This window comes from Trematomus bernacchii, unplaced genomic scaffold (genome assembly GCF_902827165.1).
Source record: "Trematomus bernacchii unplaced genomic scaffold, fTreBer1.1, whole genome shotgun sequence".
NCBI classification, from domain to species: domain Eukaryota; kingdom Metazoa; phylum Chordata; class Actinopteri; order Perciformes; family Nototheniidae; genus Trematomus; species Trematomus bernacchii.
In genome coordinates this window covers 2,489,573-2,515,431 of record NW_022988097.1, presented here as the reverse complement: position 1 = coordinate 2,515,431, position 25,859 = coordinate 2,489,573, and the positions used below count along the sequence as shown (strand labels likewise).

General features: G+C 38.2%; 1 protein-coding gene across 1 annotated transcript in view; it reads right to left on the bottom strand.

Moving 5' to 3' along the window:
• il1rapl2 (interleukin 1 receptor accessory protein-like 2) overlaps positions 1-25,859 on the bottom strand; it is a 424,793-nt gene that overhangs the window by 210,685 nt on the left and 188,249 nt on the right. Inside the window, exons 2-3 of the mRNA XM_034121393.1 lie at positions 5,203-5,372; positions 2,381-2,484 (exon numbers count right to left, since the gene is read on the bottom strand). Coding sequence (XP_033977284.1) covers positions 2,381-2,484; positions 5,203-5,372 — 274 coding nt within the window. The remainder of the gene's footprint in view (positions 1-2,380; positions 2,485-5,202; positions 5,373-25,859) is intronic.

The window sequence follows — 25,859 nt, the reverse complement described above, 5'->3', positions numbered from 1 at the left end:
GGGTTAAACAAGCAAGGGACTTTCGTCAAAGATAATGCTGTTCATGTGAAAACAAAAGTTAACATTAATTTTAGCCAAAAAACAATATATAATAATAATAATTTACGTAGCGTAAATAACCTGTACATAACTAAAGTTATCAGAAATTGGTTAAGGAAAAGCTTTTATTTTTCCCACCCCAGGGCAATTCACGTTGTTACAGCAAAGGGGAACAGCGCAGAACAAATGGGAATTACATCATGGTATAACAAGTATGCAAAATGTATGGTTATTGAAGTAGATAGTTGTAATATCATGAATAACAGTACTAAACTGAACGAAATTGTGAATTGCACTAGAGCAGTAGTATTGCACAACAGTTTTTGTAATCTTACAGGCTGTGAGATAACCTTCATAATTGCTTAAATGTTTAAATGTTGTGTTTAAATGTGCAACCTTTACCACATGTTAAAGACTATCGGACCACCCTGCCCGTACAAAATGCGTGACAAAGGTATCGCCAAGGAGCTTTAACCAAGTGTCAGTTTACGAGTTGGGAGTAAAAACGTGTTTCATTGTCACAGCGACAACAATTTACATGAGCTTGAGGGCAATAAATACATTAAAAGTTTAATTCTCCAAATGGATTTCTGTGCATGGTGACACATTCTACATACAACCTTCTAGTAATATTATATGATCCAGCCGTTGCTCCCTGCTAGGATAGTGCCTGTGTGTGTGTTTGTGTGTGTGTGTGTGTGTGTGTGTGTGTGTGTGTGTGTGTGTGTGTGTGTGTGTGTGTGTGTGTGTGTGTGTGTGTGTGTGTGTGTGTGTGTGTGTGTGTGTGTGTGTGTGTGTGTGTGTGTGTGTATGTTAATAAGAGACCCTGAGACAATGACAGACACCAAGCCCTAATTAGGTTGTCATGCTGAGAGAGCGAGGGGAAAAGGAGAAAGAGAGAGAGAGCTTATTAAGGAGGAAAGGTGTCAAACTCTGGCAGGAAAAGGAGGTGGGTGGAGAGCAACGGAGGGGGAGGATGAGGGGATGAGGGAGAGGGCGATGAGGGGAGGTAAAGTGAATCTGGTGCAGATAAAAACAGGAGACGGGGGAGAGGGAGCGGAATGGAGGAAGATGGAACAGGAACTAGAAGAAGAAGAAGAAGTGGAGGAGGAAGAGGTGTTGGAGATGGAGGCAGCTGGAGAGATTAGGACGTTGAAGGTGGTGAAGGTGTGCAGAGGAGGGAGGCAAACAGGATCAAGTAGAGAGGGGAGGTGAAGATTTGTGACACAAAGGAGAGATGTTTTTCCGAAAAGGGAATGATGGAAAATGACCTCCAATGTTGATCAATTCAAGAATTCTGTTTACTAAAGGTTGGGTCTTGCTTTCAGTATTGTTTCGACTGGCAAACCCATTAGTTATGAAAGCTCACCAAAATAATTGTTGATGAGATTTTGGAAAATAAATTAGAATATCTAGACGTAAAATATTGACCTTTAAAACACCTTAAAAAAAAAAGGGCCACTTCAACTTATCCATGTAATAAGAAATCATAATGACCAATTGAAACAATTAGGAGGTACAGTAGGGCCATAACAACTCAAATGAATGCTTCCAAAAATGTTTGATAATGACCATTTAATCATTCCAAAAAATATCCGGATGAGGAGTGTTACCTTTACCTTTAACAACCATGCCTCATCATTACTACAAAATAAGCCAGGACATGATCTTGTCCCTATGGATATTGGCTGACAGGAGGCCAAATATTTACTTTACACAGATTTACAAGAGGGCATATTTTAAGTTAGTTCATTATGCACAGACACACCATCCGCTTGCAGGTAAACAACACTGTCAGCTTTGTTCTGGGCTACAAAGCCAACCGGTACACAACTTGATACCCCACCACCCCCACCCCCACCAACCTAGTATCAAACAAATGTACACACACACAAACACACCACAAACACTCAGGCCAAATTATGCTGTAGTGCCAACAGCCATATTGTAAATATTCAATTGACTGAACTGGCAGCATTCCATGAAACTAGCAAGGAAAATATGCAAGTGCTAGACTAGGTTAGCTAGCCATCTAACCGAAGATCTGCAATAATATTGGAAGATATCATGTGATCACATTGTTAACATAAGCCAATAAAACTTCAATTTTAGATACGTTTCCAGTGACAGTTTGCCAACGTTATAATCCCCCGACGCCAACAAGGTCTCCGGTCCCAGCTAGGTGCATCACTTATGTGTGCCCTTTTCAGTTGATGTACAGAGTTTTTTAAACTAAAGCACGTTTCTCCTAATATAAATGTTTAGGGCAGTTGTAACGCACCCTAGGTGACTCATTCAAGTCTCCATTTATTTGTCCAAATGTCTGAAATTGTGAGGTTACCTTAGTACACAGGTGTAGAATCCATTGTCTTCCATTTCAGCAGATCTGAACCAGATCGAGTCGTCTTCTTTACTCAGTCTATGACCAGAGAAGATGATAGGCTCCTAAAGGACCCAGTACAAAGTCAGTGTTAGAGCAATACTTATGGCTGTCATTTAAATATAAGAGTCATTTCAATAAGGAGACATACATTCCCTTAAGGCAGTGGTTCTCAAATGGGAGTACGCGGACCCCTAGGAGTACGTTGGAGTACTGCAGGGGGTACGTGAGATTTATTTTATGTTAATGAAAAAAAACAACATAAGTAATACATTTAAACAAACTACTAATAGTAGATTAACTACTTTATTCAAAAGTTTACAGCAATTCTGGATAATAAAATGGGGAAAATAAATGGGGTGCTCTCTTTTCCTCTCCCTCTCCTGACAGCCCGTCAGTCTCGTGCAGCTCGCTGAACCTGTAATAAGTGAGTGACCCGACAGTAAAGAATAAATATATTTCTTATAACTAGTTTAGCTAGTTCCAGAGTAGATAAACTAGCTAAGTGTGTTAGGTCTAACTCTTAGCAGCTGATCTGATCTCTGATCTCTCTCTCGCGTCCGGTTATACTTCACTCGCGTTTATATCCAAATCTATCAGATCTAGCTAGTTCTAGTTAATGATATGACTGCCTGCTTATCAATGGAACTAAAGTTAAACAATAAGCATTGCTTGGCAACGGCTTGTGGCTGCAAAGTATAGCGCAGCATTATGCATATGTTTATATGAGGGGTCAAAATCCCATGCTCATAAAATGCTCATATATTTTTTCTCTTCATTCCCCACGCCCCAAAATAAATAAATATACACATTTTAGGAAAAGTAACGAAGTTTGAGCAGTGTGGGTTTTATATTAACAGAGTTACACATATTTCAAAACGCAAAGTGTAATAACTGCAGTTTGCCTTCCTGTCAGAATGACAAAGATCCTCAGTGAAGCACAAGCCCATGTTTCTCACTACATTGGAAGTACAACTTATTAAAAAGATCAGTTCAATGCAACTAATGTCGTCTTAGTGTTATTGCATGATGTTACAATTGGTTTGCCATGAATTTAGTGATGGATTGTAAACATTTGAAATGTAGCATTTAAGTGTTTCTCAGTTACAAGGTTGTTGTTTTAATAAATCAGACACTGATGGTGCAGCACTGTACCTCTTTATATAGGCATTTGTTCCCTAACAAATTGTGTTTGCGCTGATCAGGGGGTACTTGGCTGAATATTTTTTTCAAAGGGGGTACATTATTGAAAAAAGTTTGAGAACCACTTTCTTAAGGTATAGATAATAGAATTAGAATGCTACAGAGCAGAAAGGCAGAACATTAAATGTAAATGCTCCAAATATGTGTTGCATTAAAGTGCTACCCAGAGGATTAGGTGGAGATGTACAGTAAATTACATGTATCATCAAGTCTAAATGTAATCCAGCTAAATCCTGTTTTACCATTCAGATATAACCCACAGTGCAAGGAAAGGGGAACAGCGTGGTTTTATTAGAGCATGTAGGGCCACCGTGTGATTTATCAGTCCCTCTTGTTTCTGTCTATTTTGTATTACTCAAACACAAGCAAGCCCACACAAAGAGAGATTGTTGGCGTGCAGTCGTATTTCACACTCTGATCTTTACAATGTAAACAATATTCAGATTTTTTATAGTTGTTGCACATGGTATGCTAGTGTCTGGAGGTACTTCCCATGTCTCTTAAATTGCATCCATGTTTCACTCACCAGCAAAAGGGGGGGGGGGGGAAACAGTGAAATAGGTTTTAAGAGCAATGAAACGTAATTGTATCAATGGTCAGGCTTTGAAAGGTATAGAGACTTCTGAAAAATGTTGTGTGTGAACATGTGCACTATGCTAATATTAATAAGGTTAAACTGTCAGCGCAGCGGGGTTCTCTTTTTAGCTTGTTTCCTTTTCAAAGAGGACATATTTTCAGGTTCAGATTTGCATTGTCTCTCCTGTGACATGTCTCCATGCTTTAATGTTCAAAAAGCTCTTTATTTTTCTCATACTGCCTGCGCTGCAGCACCTCTTTTCACCCTTTTCACCCGTCTTTTGACGTACAATGTGTTGAGGCACTAGCCAATAGAAGCGTGAGTGTTAGATAGATAGTGATGTGACTATGTTATGGTAATAAACAAAGGAGTCCAATGGAGGTGTTTCAGGCAGGGGGGGAGGAGTGTGTGGGAGAGGAACACAGTGACCTATATAACACATTACAGGAAAGGGAAAACCCGTAAAAAGCCTAATAGGGGCCCTCTTAATATCTGGGCTAATTAGTACAGTATACATGCAACAGTATCCCAGTTTCTCACAGAGTAGTCCACCATTTATATAACAGTTAACATATAATAACATACAACACATCAATAATCGTACAAACATGTTCATTGGAAACTCCAAAAATGAGTAATTCAGGTTACATTTGTATTGACTTAAATGTAGGAGACTTTTTGTGTCAGTACAATTCATGTTTTTTGTTATGTCTGCCTGACAGTTTATTTCGATGACTGTAAAAATCTCCAGGAAGATGGCCTACAATTCCACATCTCAGCTATATAACCAAAATGATTGATTTTTCTATTGATTTGTTTTTATTCTCTGTTTTCAGCAGTACAACTGAAAAAAAACACTGATTTGATCTTCATGAAACTTGGTGGAAGAATGCGGCATGGGCAAAGGAATATGTAGTAACATTTAGGAGTCGGGAACGGATGGTTCCCTTATTCAAATGCCCCTGTTCTTTCCAAATGCCCTTCTAGTTCCACATGCTCTTACCTCTGCATCTCCTTTGTTCTTGTACCAGATGAGGCGCAGTTTGGCGTTGGTGGCCATGGTGTAGTTGGTTCGGATGTAGCTGTAGAACAAGGCACATTTCAACCGAAGAGGTTCCCCGGCCAGAACATGGTACTGCTTCAGATCCACCGACCAGTCTATGCATCCATCCACTGTGAGGAGAGAAAAGAACAGACAAAGAAATATTAAGAATGTGGGGATGAATATACCGTATATATTCCATCATTGAGTGAGATGACTCCGAGTACAACTCCACTTTAAACCTCAGAGGGAGAAACATCGTGGAAACACAGAACTGGGTTAGAGACTTCTAAAGGTTAGAAGGCAACACATAAACCATCATTAAAAACAGTTCTATAGGACTAAAGAAATGAAACCTAATATAGAAAACATGCTTTGTGAGAGAAAGGGTGATAAAGAGAGAATGAAAAACATGGGAGAAAGACTTTGAGTGACAGGAAGATTATTTCATCTTGTTTCTTTGGCACTATTGATTTTACCTTCAAAGCAATAAAAACATTTAATATACATTTGAAAAAGTGCATGTGTGTGTTGAAGGGGGCTACAGCGAAAGAGATTAAAAGAAAAGCGTAGAGAAAATGTTATATTTTATATATATGTTGTAAAGGGGTGGATTGTTACGGTGGCCAACGGGTCAATCGCGCTACAACGCCCCAAAACACTCAGATCTGCTGATATGGAAGACAATGGATTCTACACCTGTGTATTAAGTAGACCCTCACTATTACACACATTTTCACCAACAAATTGAGTCAACAGGTGCAAACACTGAGAGGAGTTGCGCCCCCCAGTCCTTAATCAGCATCGTAAAGCCAACCATGAAGAACAAAGTCATCCCAAAAATCCTATACGGAGAACCGGGATGACTGGAAGCAACGATGGAGGGCTCGTCTGAGGAGGACCTAGAGAGATAAAGGGATGCACACAGCTGGGACCGGAGAGCTTGTTGACGTTTGGGAATTATGAAGTTGGCCAACAATCACTGTCACTAGAAAGTAACCTAAAATACATGTTTTATTGGTTTATTTGAACAATGTGATTCCATAATCTTTTAGACATTGCTGCAGATCTGCTGTAAGGTAGCTAGCTAACTAACTAGCTTATTATGAAACAGACTAACTCTGCCAACTGTGACAGTTAGCCAACTCTATAATCTCCGAAATGTCAAGAAGTACTCCGTTCCCAGCTGTGTGCATCACTTTTTAGTGTCCCCTGGTTTCTGTTGTTTTTGGAGCTTCCTGCAGCGTTTCTTTTTTTGCAGCGTTTTGTATATGCGCCATTTAGTATTTGCAGCTCTTTCAGTAAACGCTGTGCATGGTTCATGACGTTGGTGAACATGTTTCCTAATTTGCATGTGTTCTGGCACATTTATGTTTTTATATTTGCATCTTGCAAGTGCAGTGCCTTTCTCGTTTTGAAAGTGTTGGGCGGCTGTCGCGTGTTTGCCCTCTCGCCCACCATAGATGGACAATAATAAAAAGGCAAGTTGTAAATAATCTAAAGGGAGAAAAAATGAAATAATGACTTTCCTTTGTATTCATTTCATTTTACAACCAAATGTAATGTGTTCTCCCGTTTTTGTATTCTTTCCCCGATATATTGCATTGCACTAAAATAAAGAGTGGGGGAAAAAAGCGTGACAGCAGAGATTCAGAGGAATAAAAAAAGAGGAGGATGTCGAGACCAAATGAAGAGAGACAGAAGAAGAAGCAGAGAGGAAGTGCTGTGATGTCGGGGTGAGACCCAGCCAAGTGGAACGGACAGAAAACCAGTTGTAGACGGAAGACAAGCAGGAGCTCGTGAGACGTAGAGGTCAGGATGAAATATGACAAGGAGCTTTCCCAAATGGACTTCCCTCCTCCCCCTGACCACCCTCTCCCTTTCTGTTCCTGTTTTCTTTTTCATTTCTTTCTGAGTCCTTTGGACCTCTGATTTCTTTTTTCCTCACTCATGGTCTGAGGCTCAGATAGATGTGCTGTGTTCTGTGGAAGCCTTCGGGCACTTGCCACAAGGCCTTCCCTCTGAATTATAGCCTCTACCCAGGAGCAATAAAGCTTCTGGATCCGTCATGGGCCAACGAATATGGCCTCGACCTCACATCCTTATTGTGTTCCTCTTGGTTGTTTATTATGCAATACTGGCAATAAGCAGCCTATAAGTTAAGGGTGCAAATACAATCAAGTTTTTTCTGGAAAATGAATAGTGATTGGCGTGACGGAATCATACATCATCAAAATTATTGAATTATTAACCTATTAAGACAACCTGACTCAACTCAGTGAAACCAAAAGACACAGATATTGCCAACCCCGTCACAATCCTAACTTTTACAACATAGACACTTGGTCAGAGACACCTGTATGAGAGGCTCCAGGCTTTCAATAACCGCAATGTCTGTCAGACATCAAAGCAACTGCCGTAACTTCAGCATTAAGTCCGATTAGGTGAGGAGGCAAGAGTGGATAGATGGGTCGGACAAACACATACGTTTTTCCCAGGATGCACAGCGTTTGTCCTTTAGGAAACTAGAAAACTCTAACTTATTTTACCTTCATTTTGCATCTTAGAATACCTCACTGACGCCAGTTAAGTGCCAACATTACTTATTTGACAAATTTGATACCATGTAATCTTGTTGCCCTAAAAACTAAGTAAGACGAGGGTTGACTTGATGCATGCTACAAGACGAAACCATAATTTTCCTTTTATTTACGGAACTTTATTTTGAAAAGACATCATGCATGCAAGGAAGGGAAATTAACAAGCGTCTCTGACCCATCCAAAACTTTCTTCACTTCCTTTGAATAATCGCATTGGACAAGAAAAAGGCTTTCAAAATCAATTCATCTTTTACTTTAAATGTCATTAGAGACCAATTTACCAATTTAAGCAGTCTAGATTTCACCATCCAAAAAGTGCCCCACCCACTTCCTGCATACATATGCATACGTTATACAGTATATGGTTGTTTTTTATTTCAATATTAATGTATACAACCTTATGAAGAGTAGGCGCCTTTGCCAAAGTGTGCAATTAGTCAAGGCGTCCGATGTTGGATGTGGATTGTTACCGTGGCTACCACAGTAAGTCAATGTACACGTCTTTTAGCACCCAGTAAAATGTGTCAAGTGTAATTTGTGTAAAGTTAAGTCACATATCCAGATTTAAAGACTTCATTTGCATGAGTCTGTGGTGCTGACTTACGACCACGCACTTAATTGGTTACATTTATAGATTTAGCAATATGCATTAAGTCATACAGAGGCAGGAGAGATTTACTGTGGTATCAATACACACACAAACACACACACACACACGCACACGCACACCTTACATTTATTGCACTCTCGCTTTCACTGTAAAAATATTTAGTACTCATCCACATCTCTCCCTCCATTGCTCTCTCTCAAACACATATACACACACACACACACACACATACTTAACAGCAGTCATTTAATCATTGACAAGGTTGCCAGATATTCAGAAGATTACAGCAATAAAAACCCACTGCATGCGTGGGAATGTGTGTGAGTGTGTGTTTTGAAAAATAGGTAATGAATACACCAGCGACCAGCCTGACTTTTTAAATTAATGAGCTGACAAATTGAAGGTGTGAGTGGAGTCCATTCAACACCTCACACAGAGGATAAAACACAAACACACAAACAAACAGAGCCACCCAGGGCATCACATTAATGGAAAATCACATTAGTTTGGTCTACTGGACTAATGCCTTTTGTTTCTCACACACACACACACACACACACACACACACACACACACACACACACACACACACACACACACACACACACACACACACACACACACACACACACACACACACACACACACACACACACTAGAATGACTGGGCCATATGTAGCTGCAGGTCATAACCAAAGCAAACTCCCACCCAATAATTCATTCATAGCTGCCTCTGCTCGCGCTTGTGTATTAATCTGGGTGTTTGTGTGAGTATGTGTGTGTACATAAGCGGTATGTGTGTGTATGGGAGCATGCAGCTGCATGTGTCTGCAGACATATAAATTGTGTGGGTGAGCTGTAAGCATGGCCAGATACATCATCTCCGTCAGCTCTATTTGCATATGGATGCACCCAGACGGCAGAATGGAAATAACCCCGGATAAATGGCAAAGTTTCACAGCTTTGGAAAGTTTTTTGGGGGCAAAACACATTCACACAGAGTCACAAACTCAGATACGGGGTTATACTACTTTTTTTATCATCAGCGTTTCTAGAAATGCATCAAATAAAAAAAAGTGTTTACCTTTTCTGTAATTCTGATCTGTGAGACTTACATTTAACATTGTGTGTGTGTGTGTGTGTGTGTGTGTGTGTGTGTGTGTGTGTGTGTGTGTGTGTGTGTGTGTGTGTGTGTGTGTGTGTGTGTGTGTGTGTGTGTGTGTGTGTGTGTGTGTGTGTGTGTGTGTGTGTGTTACATCTTATCATAGAGCTGACCCCTATTTGTCTAATAGTAGATTAATTGGCTGTTTTGGTCTCAGTTAACTTAGATTAATTAAGTCGATTAGTACATTTTTAAAGGAGCCCTATTATGCTAATTGTCAGGTTCATATTTATAGTATTTCATGTCTCTACTGTGACATGTTTACATGCTTTAATGTTCAAAAAGATCTTTATTTTTCTCATACTGCCTGTGCTGCAGCACCTCTTTTCACCCTCTGTCTGAAACCAGAGCCCAGTCTGCTCTGATTGGTTAGCTGGCCGGCTCTGTTGTGATTGGTCAACCGCTTAGAAATGTCCCGTCCCTTAGCCTATGACGTACAATGTTATGGAGCGCTAGCCAATAGAAGCACAAGTGTTACATAGTGATGTCATTATGTTACAGAAGGTATACAAAGGAGTCCAATGGAGGCATTTCAGTTAGGAGGGGGAAGTGTGGAGGAGAGAAACTCCCTCTGGAGGGAACACTGGGATTGTAGCCTTTGCAGACCATTTATACAGCCACACAAACCTATATAACACACTACAGGAAAGAGAACATGTTAAAGTAGAGACACAAAATACAAATATGAAAAGTGAGCATAATCCTGTATGTCTTCTTTAACTGTCAAAGCATTTAAATGTTATGTTTCTTTGCTAAACTTTGAAATAAGTAAGCTGATGAGGGGATAAAGCAGTTCCATGGTGCTGATTTCATACCACTTAAACCAGGGGAGTCCACTTTTTAAACATAAAAATAACATACAAATACACTATTATGAAGTGTTGCACATTTATACATTTATATTTTCAACTCATTTTATTATTGTGTTCTTTATTATAAGGAAAACATATTAATATTGACATGTTCGATGATAAAACTACAATATTGGAATTCTTTTTTCTTCAGCATGTATTTAATTTTCTTTTAAATTTGAGTGAATACTGTGTTGGGATTTATGTATGTCTTTTTTGTATTCATTTAAAAAAATCGAAACATTTCAATTTAAAATGAAAATAATAATAAACATAATGTCAAAAACAATACACTACAAGTTAAACCATTGTTGAACTCTGATATAGTGTGGTGTTGCCCTTCTGATAGTTGTTAGCTTCATTTACTCTCACAATGTTTACTAAAGCCCAATACAAGTTATATTACTCCCTCTATAAATATTGAATATGTAATTCCTCATTTAAGGCAGTAAAAGTACAATGTGTTTCAAAATGATAGTACTTTAAAGACTACACAATAATAAGCATGTATGTTTTATTATATTTAATAGCTATGTTATGTCAAGGTGCAGGCCTGTCACTCAAACATAAAGCCCTCAGAGCCTCCCGCCTGTCTGCAAGCCTCCCACAATCCCCTGCAATACCACTACAGCCGCTGCCATAATAATAGCTTGACCTGACACACACACACACACACACACACACACACACACACACACACACACACACACACACACACACACACACACACACACACACACACACACACACACACACACACACACACACACACACACACACACACACACACACACACACACACACACACACACACACACACACACACACACACACACACGTAATGATGCCAACACTCACCACCAGGTACAAGCATGCACTCACACACTCTGAGGTAAAGAGAAAAAAAGAGAGGGAGTCACAAGCACAGACCAAAATGGCTGAGCGCAAGCACACACACTCACACGTGCAAGCACACACACTCATACACACACACTCATACACACACACAAGTCTATCACCACTGCAGGGCAATTTACACCCAAGTGAGAAGCTAAAGAATACAGCGAAAGAAAAGGAGAGGAAAACAGAAGAGGGGGATATAGAAGGAGAACGAGATAACAATGAGGGTGAGCGGAGGTGGAGGGGAGAAAGTACCACCACCCTTTTTGCCCAGTGTTTTGTGCTGATGTTCAATTTCAGCACACAGTCAACTTGATAGTTACTCCTTTTCTCTGAAAACATTTTGCGAGAATAGGCTTTAGCCCGGCCAGATAGAGATGTATACATTGGTTGAGAGGACAAACTGTAAAGTGTGTGTGTGTGTGTGTGTGTGTGTGTGTGTGTGTGTGTGTTGTGTGTGTGTGTGTGTGTGTGTGTGTGTGTGTGTGTGTGTGTGTGTGTGTGTGTGTGTGTGTGTGTGTGTGTGTGTGTGTGTGTGTGTGTGTAAGAGAGCAAGATGAAGCATAAGAAAGAGAGATACAGTTTGTTAGCTATTTTTGAAACTGACTCGTCAACATTAGTTTCATAAACAAGTGTGAGAAACACACACAGAAACACAAGCGCAACACACACACACACACACACACACACACACACACAGCAAAGCAATCGATTTTGTGAGCTGTATGAATATGGTAATGCTTGCGGGTTATGGCCTTCATTCAGTGCCATGGAGTTACAACAGCATCTATCAGCATACCATGTGCGTCGTGCCACACACACACACACAGTATCAGCACACACATGTTCACACAGGCGTCAGCGCTGACTAAATGGAGTTGACCACAATCTGCCCTCTGTCTAATGCTACCAAACAATCTGAAACGTATTCACACACGCACACACAACTTATCTATCGTGGAACAAAAGAAAGTAATAAGTGTCATTTATTAAAAACAAAACTGCTGCTGTAGACACACTGGCAGTCAGACAATGTATTCATGCTGGAAGGAACAACTCTCAATAAAAGATATATCAAACGGTTTGGATGAAGTCCATACAACATTATAATTTCAGGATCCATTAATGACTTGACTTTGATATTCCTAATTATCCAGACATTATTTTCCATTAAAGTGAAATTCAGAGGCTGTTAAATAACACTGAAAGTTTCCCCTATTTCCCAAGAACATACAGAGTAGGACATTTAACTACAAATACAATTTTGGAGAGTACCAGCAACTGTAATTGTATATATTATAATACCTTATAATATACATATAAATAATATATATCATTTTAGAACAGTTACCGTTTTAAACACAGGGATGACATTTTAAATTGAAACCTAATAATGTGGTATTGTTTAAAAAAAGATAATTATTTTGGTTTGTTTTTTGGGGTTTTCCCTTTCCTATAGTGTGTGATATAGGTTTGTGTGCATGTAAATGGTCTGCATAGGCTAACATTCCAAAGTTAGCAGCTAGTTACGTTGCATAAGTTAACTCACGCTTATTTTTATTTGTTTAGGTTTGGTTTGATATCTATCTGTTTTACATAACTCTACTGACTTGATTTCCGTGAAACTTCTTAAAAGGTTTTTCAATGGACTTAAGTAGAACACAAAACCAGAGCTCTACATTCTCTAAATGCCTTTTAAATTATGATTATTTAAAGGCTAAAAATAAATTCTAACACAAATACTTTAGGAAAACTACAGTAGGTTTCTTCTTCCTAAAAGTCAGAATAATGGGTTTACTCATGTATTAGTGTGTCCTAGTTGTAGTGACTATAACTAGGACACACTAACAGTTAACAGTTAACTGTTAACTGTTAACTGTTAACTTGAATAATTGGACTGGCAATATCTGTTTTTGTGGCTGTTTTGGACCTCTCCATCCCCAAATGGTCAGAGTGCCCTGGAACATGGCGGACTATCTGATAGAGAAGAAAGAAAGTGATTTGATTGGTCAGGCTGGAAGCCAGACTCGTCACAGTGACACCACTATTTCCATTTGTGTTAAGAGTTCTGGCATGTGTTTCTCGAAAAAATTAAGAGTGCGGAAAAGAGGAAATGGAGAGGACGATGAGTAGTTTTGACTCAAAGTACCTAATGAGAAGTAATGAGTTCCATTTCCCTGGGAAGCAGAACTCATTGGCCTTTACATTAACCGTAATAACTTCTGAAGAGGTGAGAAGAATATATAGATAGATGAATGGACGGATGGAGGGAGGGAGGGACAGAAGGAAAATGGAGTGGAGAAACACGTGGATGAGCAAAAGAGTCATATTAGGAGATAATAAGAAAGTAGGTAATGTGTTCCCTTATCGAGTTACTTCTCATTGAATAATGATAGAGGAAACAAAGATTAAAAGGAGAAAGATTAGAAGAGCGAGATAGGAAAAAGTTGTTTGTAGCATTGCAAACATAGATAAATCAATGTCAAATTAAATGTGGTACCTTGGTATAATTACACAAATAAATGAGATCAGGGAGCAGATGATTGATGATCCATTTCTACCAGGTAATGTTAGTGTTTCTGAAAATTAAGACCATGTTTTGCATTAAGCAAATGCCTTTCTTCTTTTTCTTTTCATTCCCAGATAAAAGTCTTCGAAGGATGCCTTCTTTGGCGTCCACCATCTGCTACTAACATAGAAACTGTCATTTTCTTAGCTTCACCTGATCAGAAATAAATCTAGATTTTGTGTTTGAGAATCTACATTTGTGTCATAAAGCAATGCAGACGGGCAGCACACTCCTGGCAACTGGTTAATGCTCCAATAAGTCAAACTACAAGACTCCTTATAACCCTCTAGTGCCAGTTTTGCACACAAAAGGCTGATTCTAGTGGCCCAGTCATTAAAATGGGAATTAAGGTCGTAAAATCTCCATAAACCGATTCTGAATATGAGAAAGTAGTATTGAATAATCGTCTTTGGTCAGCAGTCCCATGTGAAGGGCAAGAGGTGTTAAGCATGTGCAAAAATACAGAACCTGTCTGCTGTTGTCTGATGATGATACTTTAGCCTTCTATTAGCTCAAATGTGCTAACTTGCTACGTGTGAAAAACGGTATATGTAAACTTGTATGACTTGTGACAAAGATGGATGTCAGGGTGTATGGATATTGATGGGTCAAAGCAACACAGGACTTTCACCCAAGAAACTGCTTCCTGTTGTCACATGTGAAAATTACTTATTGACCTATGTACGATGGTAACAAACTGAATAAACGCCAAATACCTCAAATATGCAACTTCAATTTAATTACAAACATACCAAATGTATCACAAACAACGAACCTTTCCTAAACTTAAGTATTATTTTCTGTTTGAATTATTTATCCAACTCCCTTGGTTATAACATTAAAAGGGGTGCACAGTAGGGATGTCCCGATCCGATCACGTGATCGGGGATCGGAGCCGATCACGTGATTTTCACGTGATCGGGGATCGGGAGAAAAAAATCGGAGATCGGAATTTTTTTTTTTTTTTTTTTTATAAAATATTTTTATACATTTTATTTAATGTTACAAAACAAAAATGACCATGTTCACGTCTTAAAGTCATCCTGAGGCCTTAGTTTTGGGTTAAAATTACACAACATCATGTATGTGTTGCTTCTTTTGGGCTTGTTTTCATAGACCTGGTTGCTTATTTCTCTCAAATCTGGCAACAGAGTGGGCGCAGTGTCTAATAGTAGCAGTAAGCTAACAAGAGGCTACGTTCAGCTGGTGACTCGGGAGTCGGGACAGAGAAAATGTCAGGAGTTTGGAAGTATTATAAAATTGAAAGCGAAGGCAGTGTAACAGCCAGATGCAATGTTTGCAAGGCGGAGGTTCCGCGTGGTGGAAAGAACAGAGCTACGTTCAACATGACCAATCTAATACAAACACCACCAACAACAACACGACGAGTACACAGCGGCCACTCAGGTAACGGCACTGAAACAACCGACACTTTCAGAGACTTTTAAAAGGAAAGAGAAACTGCCCCAGAACAGTGAAAAGGCCAAAAAAATAACAGCCAAGATAGCTGAATTCATCGCGTTGGATGACCAGCCGTTATCTGTTACCTTTTTTTTCCTCTTAATGCATTGCATAAAGATCGGATCGGGAAAAATCGGTATCGGCAGATTGTCAAAATCAAATGATCGGAATCGGATCGGGAGCAAAAAAAGGTGATCGGGACATCCCTAGTGCACAGTGTGTTAATCAAGTGCCAGCTATGGGTTCCTGACCAAGAGTCTGTAAATGACGAGATGGATGTTTTTAACAGATAGAACTGGAAGTATGAGAAAGGGGAGAAAAAGAAGGAAAAAAAAAAGGCCAAAACTGGATTAAGAGAGAATCACAAGTATGTAAACAAGTAAACCTATTTATAATGCATAAAGCACTGCTGCCAAAGGATTTGCCAAGCAAGCAAAATAAAGAGAAATGGGAGAGGACAACACATGTCAAAGGAGTGGAAATATACTGAACCAATTAAAATAACACGTGGGAGAACACAAATACAACAGATCAATGGAGATTTTCATTTTCTTGAAATGAATGAAAGATGAAAATGTCAAACTGGTGAGGGCATGACAGGAATACAAAAATAAATAAAGGTAATGGGAACAACATGTTGGAACAGGAAGAAAGAACTGCATGAGCATGTACATTTTCTCATCTTCATTGTACATATTTCTTTATATTCAGGAAACAATTGTTCCATCTGTCTTGGTTGTATCAGTAGTACTGCAAAAGCCTGCTTTGCTTTTGTTGATCGTTTAACTTGAATGTAATCTCAGTTTGCTGGAGAGATGTATACAGATGAAGCGTCTTATTTTGGACAGTTTAAAGTGCGAGGGTCGTGATCGGTTCATGCACGTTCCGTGATAGCCGGCCGGCCCCCAGTCAGACTTGATACCGCCCCCATGATAAATACATTTAATTATTGTGAAGCCAGCTGCAATGGATCATTGATCCACCAGGGGGTGCAGTGGGGTTCCACACTGGAGTCATGTGAAATCAACTTCTAAATAATAGAGGTTGTTTAGTCGGAAAAAACGAACGAGCCGGCTTTTTAATCCTAATTTAATCATCATCATTGATGTTTATGTTCGCCGAATTGACATGAAATCACTGACAAATATGAATATTCTGTATTCAACTTCATTGAAACGATCAGGATGGGTGTTATTTTTCCCCACAATGACCAAGTCGCTGCAAATGATCCCATGTATTACATGTACATGGCCACATTCTCAACAAAGTTACGTAACGAAACATTCTGTATTCCTTGCTTACTTTTTATTTAATGCTTTATAACAGCTGGAATAGTTCGTTTAGAACAGGCACCTCACTCGCAATCTGCTCCTCCGCAACGCCTACCACCTACCTCCGGCTGAAATTATGAATGTACAGTAAGGCATAGTAATCATAGATAACACGGCAGGGTCCGTTACAGTTTGTTTTCATCTGATTTCAAATATTTCAAATGTCTGAAGTTAATAAATACATTCTCAGTGTTCAAGTCAATAATAGTCATATAAGAAAAGTACTGATCTAATAACAGAGATTTTATAAGGACTTTTCAATGTTCGACATCGCTCATGTGAAATACAGTAAACTGGATGTTGTGGTGCCGAGAGGCGGGGTATCAAAAGTACAAGCTAAACTTTTATTTAGCATCTGAACACACTTGTAAACAACGTGATGCCCGGGAAGCGAAGACCCGGCGGAAACAGCTGGTCTGGTTCACTAAAATGTCCGTGTACAGTATATCTGGTACTAATGTATAGCGGATCTTTGTTAAGATCCATATGTCACGGATAGAACTATATATTGAGCTTTAAAACAAATGATATATATTATAATAAAATAAACACCGGCTGTTGTTATGCCTGCTGTAACGTTTACTTTCTCCGTTCTCCGCTTAAGTAATTATTACTTCCTGGTTAGCTTTCCGCTCGAAATTTAAATCTGAAAATGGCAAAATAACGGAGAAAAAAACGTTCACAGAGAAGACGACAACAATTGTCACTTGCACTTGTCATTTAGCATCTGAACACACTTGTAAACAACGTGATGCCCGGGAAGCGAAGACCCGGCGGAAACAGCTGGTCTGGTTCACTAAAATGTCCGTGTACAGTATATCTGGTACTAATGTATAGCGGATCTTTGTTAAGATCCATATGTCAGTAGAGATGGGATGGCAGAAGGTGCTATATATATATATATATATATATATAATTCCAAAGCTGGTAAAGACCTTTCAAATTTAGCAATAATAGTCATATAAGAAAAGTACTGATTTGTTCTTGAATCAACTTTTTTATGGAAAATGTTTTATGTAATTTTATTTCATTTAAATAAAATGAAAGACATTCACAGTTAATGTAATTAGATATACATTATTAATGCCATACATTTTTAAATGTAATTAGATATACATTATTAATGCCATACATTTTTGCATAAATATTTATTCAGTATGATAGCTGTCTAACAGAAGTTAAATCCATTTCTCACTTATTCTGACAATGTACTTAACCCCAAATAAAAGAACCCAATAAAAATAGTTGTTAAATAATAGTGAAGTCACGTTGTAATAACAATAACTCATCTCTCTCGTTTTTTTTTGTTTTCTTTGTGTGCTTTGCCAAAAGCCACTGTGTCAAGTGTCCTAGTTGGGTTACCGTAACGAACAGCAGCCGGCTCTCGATTTTTAATCCTAATTTAATCGTTTATGTTCGCCGAATTGACATGAAATCACTGACAAATATGAATATACTGTATTCAACTTCATTAAAATGTTATTAACGTGCCTAAACTCAGTAATTCACTAAAAATTACTGATCCCTCCGCGTCGCGGAGGGATCTTGATCCCTGGGTGTTATTTTTCCCCATAATGACCAAGTCGCTGCAAATTATCCCGCTTATTACATGGCCACATTCTCAACAAAGTAACGACATGACTCCCAATATTAATTAAAATGCTTTTATGGATTTAGAAAATATTTTTATTGATTTAAAACATAGTTCTATGTATTGATTTAAATTTACATGCATCCGCTAAGAAAAATAGTCCGTTGTTACCGTTTTTTAAACAGTCAGAATGAAACGGCAGCTCTCAGCTGTGTGTTCACACTCCTAACTCTGATCTTTCTTTTCCAACAGTTAAGTTAACTGTAGGTTACTCTGAGTGACAAGCTTACAGTTAGTGAAGTAACACTTTTTTTTTGTGAGTCACGACCTCGCTGTTTCATTCTAACATAACGCTCCAAATATGACTGTTTCCACTCGGACTTCAATACAGCAACACCATTGTTTGGTTTCCATGGTAGCGTGTCTCTTTAGTAGCGTGCACTCCTTTCCTGTAAATTACAGGTCCAGCCAGGCAAAACAGTAATATGAAATATGAACGTTAGTTTTTAACTGAAATGATCAAATAAAGTCAAAATGTCACAGTGTTTACAAACATTGACCATACCGTTCACCAGCCCCCACCCCACTCTTTGTTTAAAACGAATTGGCCATCGGAATGTGTGTGTCCCAACCCCCCCCTGTGATATCTCTTCACAGGGGGGAGAGAGTTAGACGCTCGTGAATTGTCAACGGGGGGGGGGCCTCTCTGCACGGAGGAGCCGCGGAGAAGTGAATCACAGTGATCTGCTATTTTAAAGTAAATTCAACACATATCGACCCTAAATATAGCATATATTAAGAACGAGAAAGTGTTAACATCGTTTTTTGTAAACATATGACCAATGTGCGAGGGTGATGACATCAGAGCATCGTCCTATGGGCTTAGCCCCGGACAGGTACAACAGGTATTCACTCAGAGGGGGGTAGTTACCCATTTACATGTCAAAAAGCAACATACAGTAGGCGGGTGGGGGATGGTGAACGTTTACATTTCTCTACAGCAGTGGTTCCCAAACTTTTTGTGCCCAAGGCACACCAAAGGACAAGTAAAAATCTCAAGGCACACCTATTGTGCGAAATAGCCCTTATAACACGTGTTATCACTCATATCATGTAAAATATCTGTAAATGTGCATAATTATTTACTAATGCCAAATAAAATGTATAGATAGAACAATCAGTGGTTCAAGTTAGTATATTCCTCAGTGTAACATATCCACTAGTTGCAAAGCTTAAACATTTTTATATATTTTTTTATTTTAAGGGAAAGGATGTTTTCACTACTCAGTTTGTCAACTATGTTACGGACAAACTTGATGTCATTACAATCATTTGATTAAGTCCTGCACTTCAAGTAAAATCAAATTTGAAAGGCTCTTGAGTCTATTCTACCATATATCCAAAGATTTTTTAAAGTTTAAAAAATAATTGTATTAAAGTTTTGTTTTTTCATGTGATATGTTCAGCACTGTCATTAAGTTTAGGGATATTTTGTATTATAAAACTACCATACAGGTCATTTTGATAGTTTTAAGAGATGTCATGTAAAACTCCAACCTGTGTAGATATACATTATACTATAAAGGATATCAGAAGCACTATTTTAGATATTTTAAATTTGAAAAAATGAGGTGCAACATAGTTGACAATGAAAGTCAAACATTTGACGCAAATAACATAGTTGACTGGACACATTATTAACCATCAGCACTATGTTAATTTCAAGGCAGAAGTGCAAAATTCCATTGATAATGATGTGTAATGACGTCTACATGTCGTACAAATTGTCAACTAGGTTACCTGTCAACTAAGTTACTACAGTTATTACAGTACTGGGTAACTCAGTTGACAGGTAACCTAGTTGACAATTTCCCTATTTTGACCCATCATTTCAATGGTAGGCCTTGCCTGGATGACCACATGTCATTTTCTTGAACAGGTTAACATCACATTTGCACATATAATTGAATTAAAATCATTAAACAATTGTAAACCATAACAATGTACGTAACATTGTTGATTGTCAATGAGTATATTAATTGACCATGTGCTATTATACATAAAATATTGTAAAAATGTAGAGGACAATCACCACAGTGTGTTCAAAATGTCTGCCAAAGAGGAACATGGCATCATGTGATGCTGGTGACATGGTATTGGGACAAACAATTTTTGAGTTAAAGGGGGAAGTTCTGTTAGTAACATAGTTGACAGAACTTTTGCGGACATTCATATATTAAGATATTTAAATTATTTAAAGGGGGAAATCAATTAAAAATATGTTATTATTCTTTAGTATTTAGACTTTTGAAATAAATGAATCATTTTTTAAATTTACTTTAATGGTTTTTATTCATTATTTTGAATCCAAGACACCCTCAACTGAAAAACGGACATAGCAAAAACTGACAATTTAAGAACATCATGACACATTTCAAGCTAAATAAAGCATAGGATGCACATAATGTTTGTGTGATATTATAACATGCTTTCCAATAATAGGCAAAATATGATATTTTTGAAGAAAATAGTTAGAATAATTATAATTATCATCAATGGACATCAATGGACATGGAATGTACCCTAAATTGTAGAATCACTCAGCAGTTACATACACCAAACCTTCCAGTTATATTCCTATCAATATTATGAAGGCTTTTACAGAAGGGTTTGGTCATATATAATTCATAGCCTGAATTATATAACATTTTATACCTAAAAACATGGTGAAAATTGATATTTTAGGGCTGTTGACAGTATTTTCTGATTTATGGAGTGATAAAAAGAGATATCCAAAATCCCTTCTGTAAAAGCCTTAGATACTAATATGACTACAAAATGAAACAATAATTTTGATCCTGGCTTTATCCAAAGTTCAGATTTCGGTTCCTGAAATGTGTTAAAATATGCGCATATTTCATGAGATAATGGTTCATTTGGATATTTAAACATGCTATTTCAGAAAACTTGTAATACAAAAAACAATTGCCTTATTGTAAGTAATTAACTGGAGAAATATTTAGCTGATATCTTTAAGTTAAAAATACCCTATTCACCTGGGGTGTCTCGCCTTAATTAGATGTTTGATAAGTGCAGATCACATAGTAAAACACGTACACAGATACATTATTTTGTATTTTTATTAAATTCGACAATGTCAATTTCACTTTCCACTATGTCCACCGTTGTTTTTCACAACCAATGGCAGAACTTTATTGAGGCCTGTAATTAGTCAACTACAGGTCTCTTGAGTCAGTCTTTTTCTTCCAAAAAGCTTGTGACAAGATGTTATTGCTCTTGGGGCATTAAAAACAAGATTTTAACTTTAGTTTTTTATATAATATCTGCATTTTCTATTGTGAAAAACTAAGTCTTAGTTATTTAATATATAGCGCCATCTCCTGGTTAAACCCTGAAATTGGAGAATAGTGGGAGGGCCTAACATTCCTGAATACTGGTCTTTGGCAGGCAACTGGCTGGCAACTGGCTGGCAGTCGGCAGGAAGCTGTATGCTGGGGTCCAAAATAAGAGGCTCCATCTGTATGCAGAAGAGTGATGATACACTTTATGTTTATTCAGATAATGACTTTTTTTGCTGAACTTCGGATCATTTCACACTTTCTACTGTGTCTCAGGGTTAATGAAATGTTCCCTGTGTTTTTAAATCGCGATTATGATCTTCTGCAGGATGAAGACAGTAGGTGTGTGTGCTTGGATACCTCAAAAAAAGAACAAAAGGGCTGTGTTGGTTGTTTATTTGTGTTCTGGAGAGCGACATCTCTGAAGTGGCGGGGTGGTGGGACGAGGGAGGTAGTATCTCAAGGGGCCGCCATGACTTGTGTATGAGGGTGAAGGTCACGTGACATACAGAGAAAGGTAAAGGCATCCGTATGCGTCTTTTTTCCGTGAGTTTGTTTGTCTCCGTGTGACTTTGGTGAATTCAAACCAACCTTTTAAAGTCACACAATAGCACGTTCTGCAAGGTAAAATGACTGTTTCTGTCAATGGAGTCTGGTGTCTTTGATAACGGCTATCTGATAGAAAGGAAGTGAAAATATTCTAAATATTACGTACACTTGTACTGTTTTGTTGAGGTGGCTACATGTTGTGTTGCTGCTGCCCAGGTCCGCAGCAATTCATTGCTAAGCTTTCTGCTGGTACTTATCTTCTCCAGTAGGACTCAGATGAGGGTGTACATGTGTGGCTGTGAACAATTTTTTTTATTATGAAGGGCAGACCATCTATTTGTATTTATTTTGTTTTCTTTAGAAAGGGGCAGGTCATATAAGATGACCCCTCCCTGCTCCTTTTCGCTCAATGGTGTGTTTATAGAGACATGTTTTGTTGGCAATTATTGTACATTTGGTTATGCGTACCCTGAGCGGGACAAATAAAAATGAAATGAAAAAAATCCTCACCTTTCCAAGTGCTATGAACAGAAGACTCAAATGTCATGTGTCTCGTTCAAAATTAGGATTTGAATCACTGTAATCGAATATTCGCAAACATGAAAAACATGTAAAAATAAGGATTATAGGAAAAACATAAATACAGCCTCCTTCCATTCTAGTGTCTAAATGTTTTTGAACATGCAGGTCTGGTCAGCAAAACACTCTCTTACTATGTTTACAATATGTTACCATGATAACCTTGAGACATACATGACGCTAGTTTAAACACGCCTAATATAGTCACATAGTTAAGGTATACGGCAATAACAACTAAAAGCTGATTTTATATGGAAGTCTAAAACACATAAGGGACAATTATATTCCTGTTGTTGGTACTCAATGGGACAAAGATAATTCAACCTTCCCTCAACAACAAACATACAATTTCCTCCAAACAGTCATTGCGGTTCAGGAGAAATATGATTTCCTCACGGTGACAGACGTTCAATTTAGTTTGAAAAAATAAAGATTTTTAGATTCAACACTTCATTAAACCTGACACGGTGGGAAATGTTTCCAATGCTCCATCAACACGACATGCACAACAACATTTTACTTTGGATGATTTTCAGAAACTCTCTTCTGAGCAGAACCAAACAACTTACAAGCGCAGAAAACATTGTCCTCTATCAAACTGCTTTGTTGTGTTGCTGTGTGTGTGTGTGTGTGTGTGTGTGTGTGTGTGTGGTGTGTGTGTGTGTGTGTGTGTGTGTGTTGTGTGTGTGTGTGTGTGTGTGTGTGTGTGTGTGTGTGTGTGTGTGTGTGTGTGTGTGTGTGTGTGTGTGCTTATATGTGGTCCTGCCCTCTCCATTTGTCACTGTGTCGATGGAGCGTGCAGCACAGTCACTCCCGCATCTTTCAGTTCTCCAGTGTGTTACTCCCTCTCACACACACACACACACACACATACAAACATACACACACGGCCCCCTTTGCTACCTCCCTGCCCGTCATTAATAAAGAGAAGTAGCTGCACACCTGTTCACTGACAGCCCCCCACAGAGAGAGAGGTAGAGCTGGGTAAAAGTGCAAGAGAGTGTGACAAAGGTACATCTTGACAAAGGTAAAGGGGGAAGGGATTAGTTCGACTGAAAAGAGAGCGGGTGAAGTAATAAAAAGATATGATATGATTTTAAATGTTATAAGAGATTCAATAATGCATAGGCTACATACTTTGGCTTCAAATGTAGTTTGTTAAAAAAAAATCACAAAGAATTATAATCTGATGAGTTCCCCTAGGCACTGATTTTCAGTGCCTTTCATTAGTTTTGGATTTACGTCACTCAATTTTGCCCCTTAAGCCTCCTTTGGCCTCACTTTACAGTGTTGTTTCGGGGGCTAATCTTACATTTAAAAAATTGAGAAACAAGACATTTAGCTGAGGGAGCTAAAATATCTGAGGTGAACACAGTATTTTCTAAAAGGGCGTGCTGACAATGGTCTACTGTAGGTAAGACACTGATTATGAGAACCTCGTACAATATCACACTACATTTCATTTAGGGAATGCTTTTGGACAAAGCGACTTACAAAAAGTGCATTGAACAATAACACTACTCATTACTCATTAAATTAGCTTTGAATAAGCAAATCCATCTGAACACAAATAAATGATGTTTCTACCTGGTTTTTGGAGCTCTCAGTTTGCTGCAAGCATAGCTTATGCCACGGAGAAATTAAACTGCAAGTTCTGTTTAAAAATCAATTTCTTGATATCATTACTCTCCAACTCTGTTGTTTTCCAACAGTGCTCTCACACACCAGGTACCAAATATCACAGATCTTTCTGACATGGTCCTGTCACGTCGAAGAAAACCATTACTGTACATGTTACATGGGAACCCGTGTCGGAGTAACAAAAAAAACATTTCTTTAACAGATAGATGATGCCAGAGCACAAATGTTCTATCTTGATGAAAAAAAAAGATTGAGAGAACAAAGACCTTTTCCTTCCAAACTTTTCTTACACTCAACATAGTTATGATGGTGTTAGAGAAGGGAAGAGATGGAGAGTAATTGGTGACACTGTATGTTAAACTAGTAAAATAATGAACTGCTTCACCTGTCACATGCTGCTGACTGTCTCCTGGCAGCTGCACTTTTACTCCTCTACTGTTCCTACAGCCTGTTCTCCATCATCACTTTGTATTAGGGCTGCTCAATTAATCGTATTTTAATCACGATTACGGCTTGCAACGATTACGAAAACAACGTAATCGAAATAAAATGATTATTTTTGTATTATTATTATTATATATTATTTATTTTTTAAATTATTTTTTATTTATTTTGTTTTTCAGTTGAATTATACTTAAAATTCAGGGTAATCAACTGTTAAAAACATACTGTTCACATTTTTTTCACATGTCAGTGTTTACGCTCCTTGCGTATGTCAACTGTCAAGGGTAAATAAATACACAACAAAAATAGAGAAATCTTTAACTTTCTGATTGCAATGACCCTGTTCTTTGTTATTGGCGACCTATCTGGGTTTCTGACACAATACGCAATCAGCCTTTGAAGCCACAGAGCTACAATAGAACGCAGAAATCACCTCTGAGGACACTCCGCCTTGTACTCTCCTTATAAGAAGGTCAGAGTAATGGCTGCAGCGTTTATGTTCAGGGCTAAAAAAGATGATGAATGTATAAGAGAGAAAATGAGATATTGAAAAGGAAGAGAAATTGGAAGAGAGGTTAGTCGAGCAAGGCCAGTAAAGATCAAGGACTTTGAAGAAGTAAAAGACGGAAACCGCTATTTGTTCCTGAACTGCAAACAACGTAGAGGTCTTACCAAAAAAGCGAATGCTTAGAAACAAGCACATTTTGCATCCTTACTTGTAAATGTTGTTATGTTATGTTATGTTATGTTATGTTTAAATGTTGTTATAAAGGTAAAGGTATTCTGATTATGATGTTAGGGTCACGTTTTGGGTTATGTTTTAAAGGTAGGGTAGGTAAGTTTGAGAAACCGGCTCGAGATACACTTTTTGTTATATTCCATGGAATGCTCTTAACATCCCGATAGCAATGAATATCTTAAGTGGTTTGACAAAAAATCCATAAAAAAATGTCATCTGTGGAAGCTGTAAT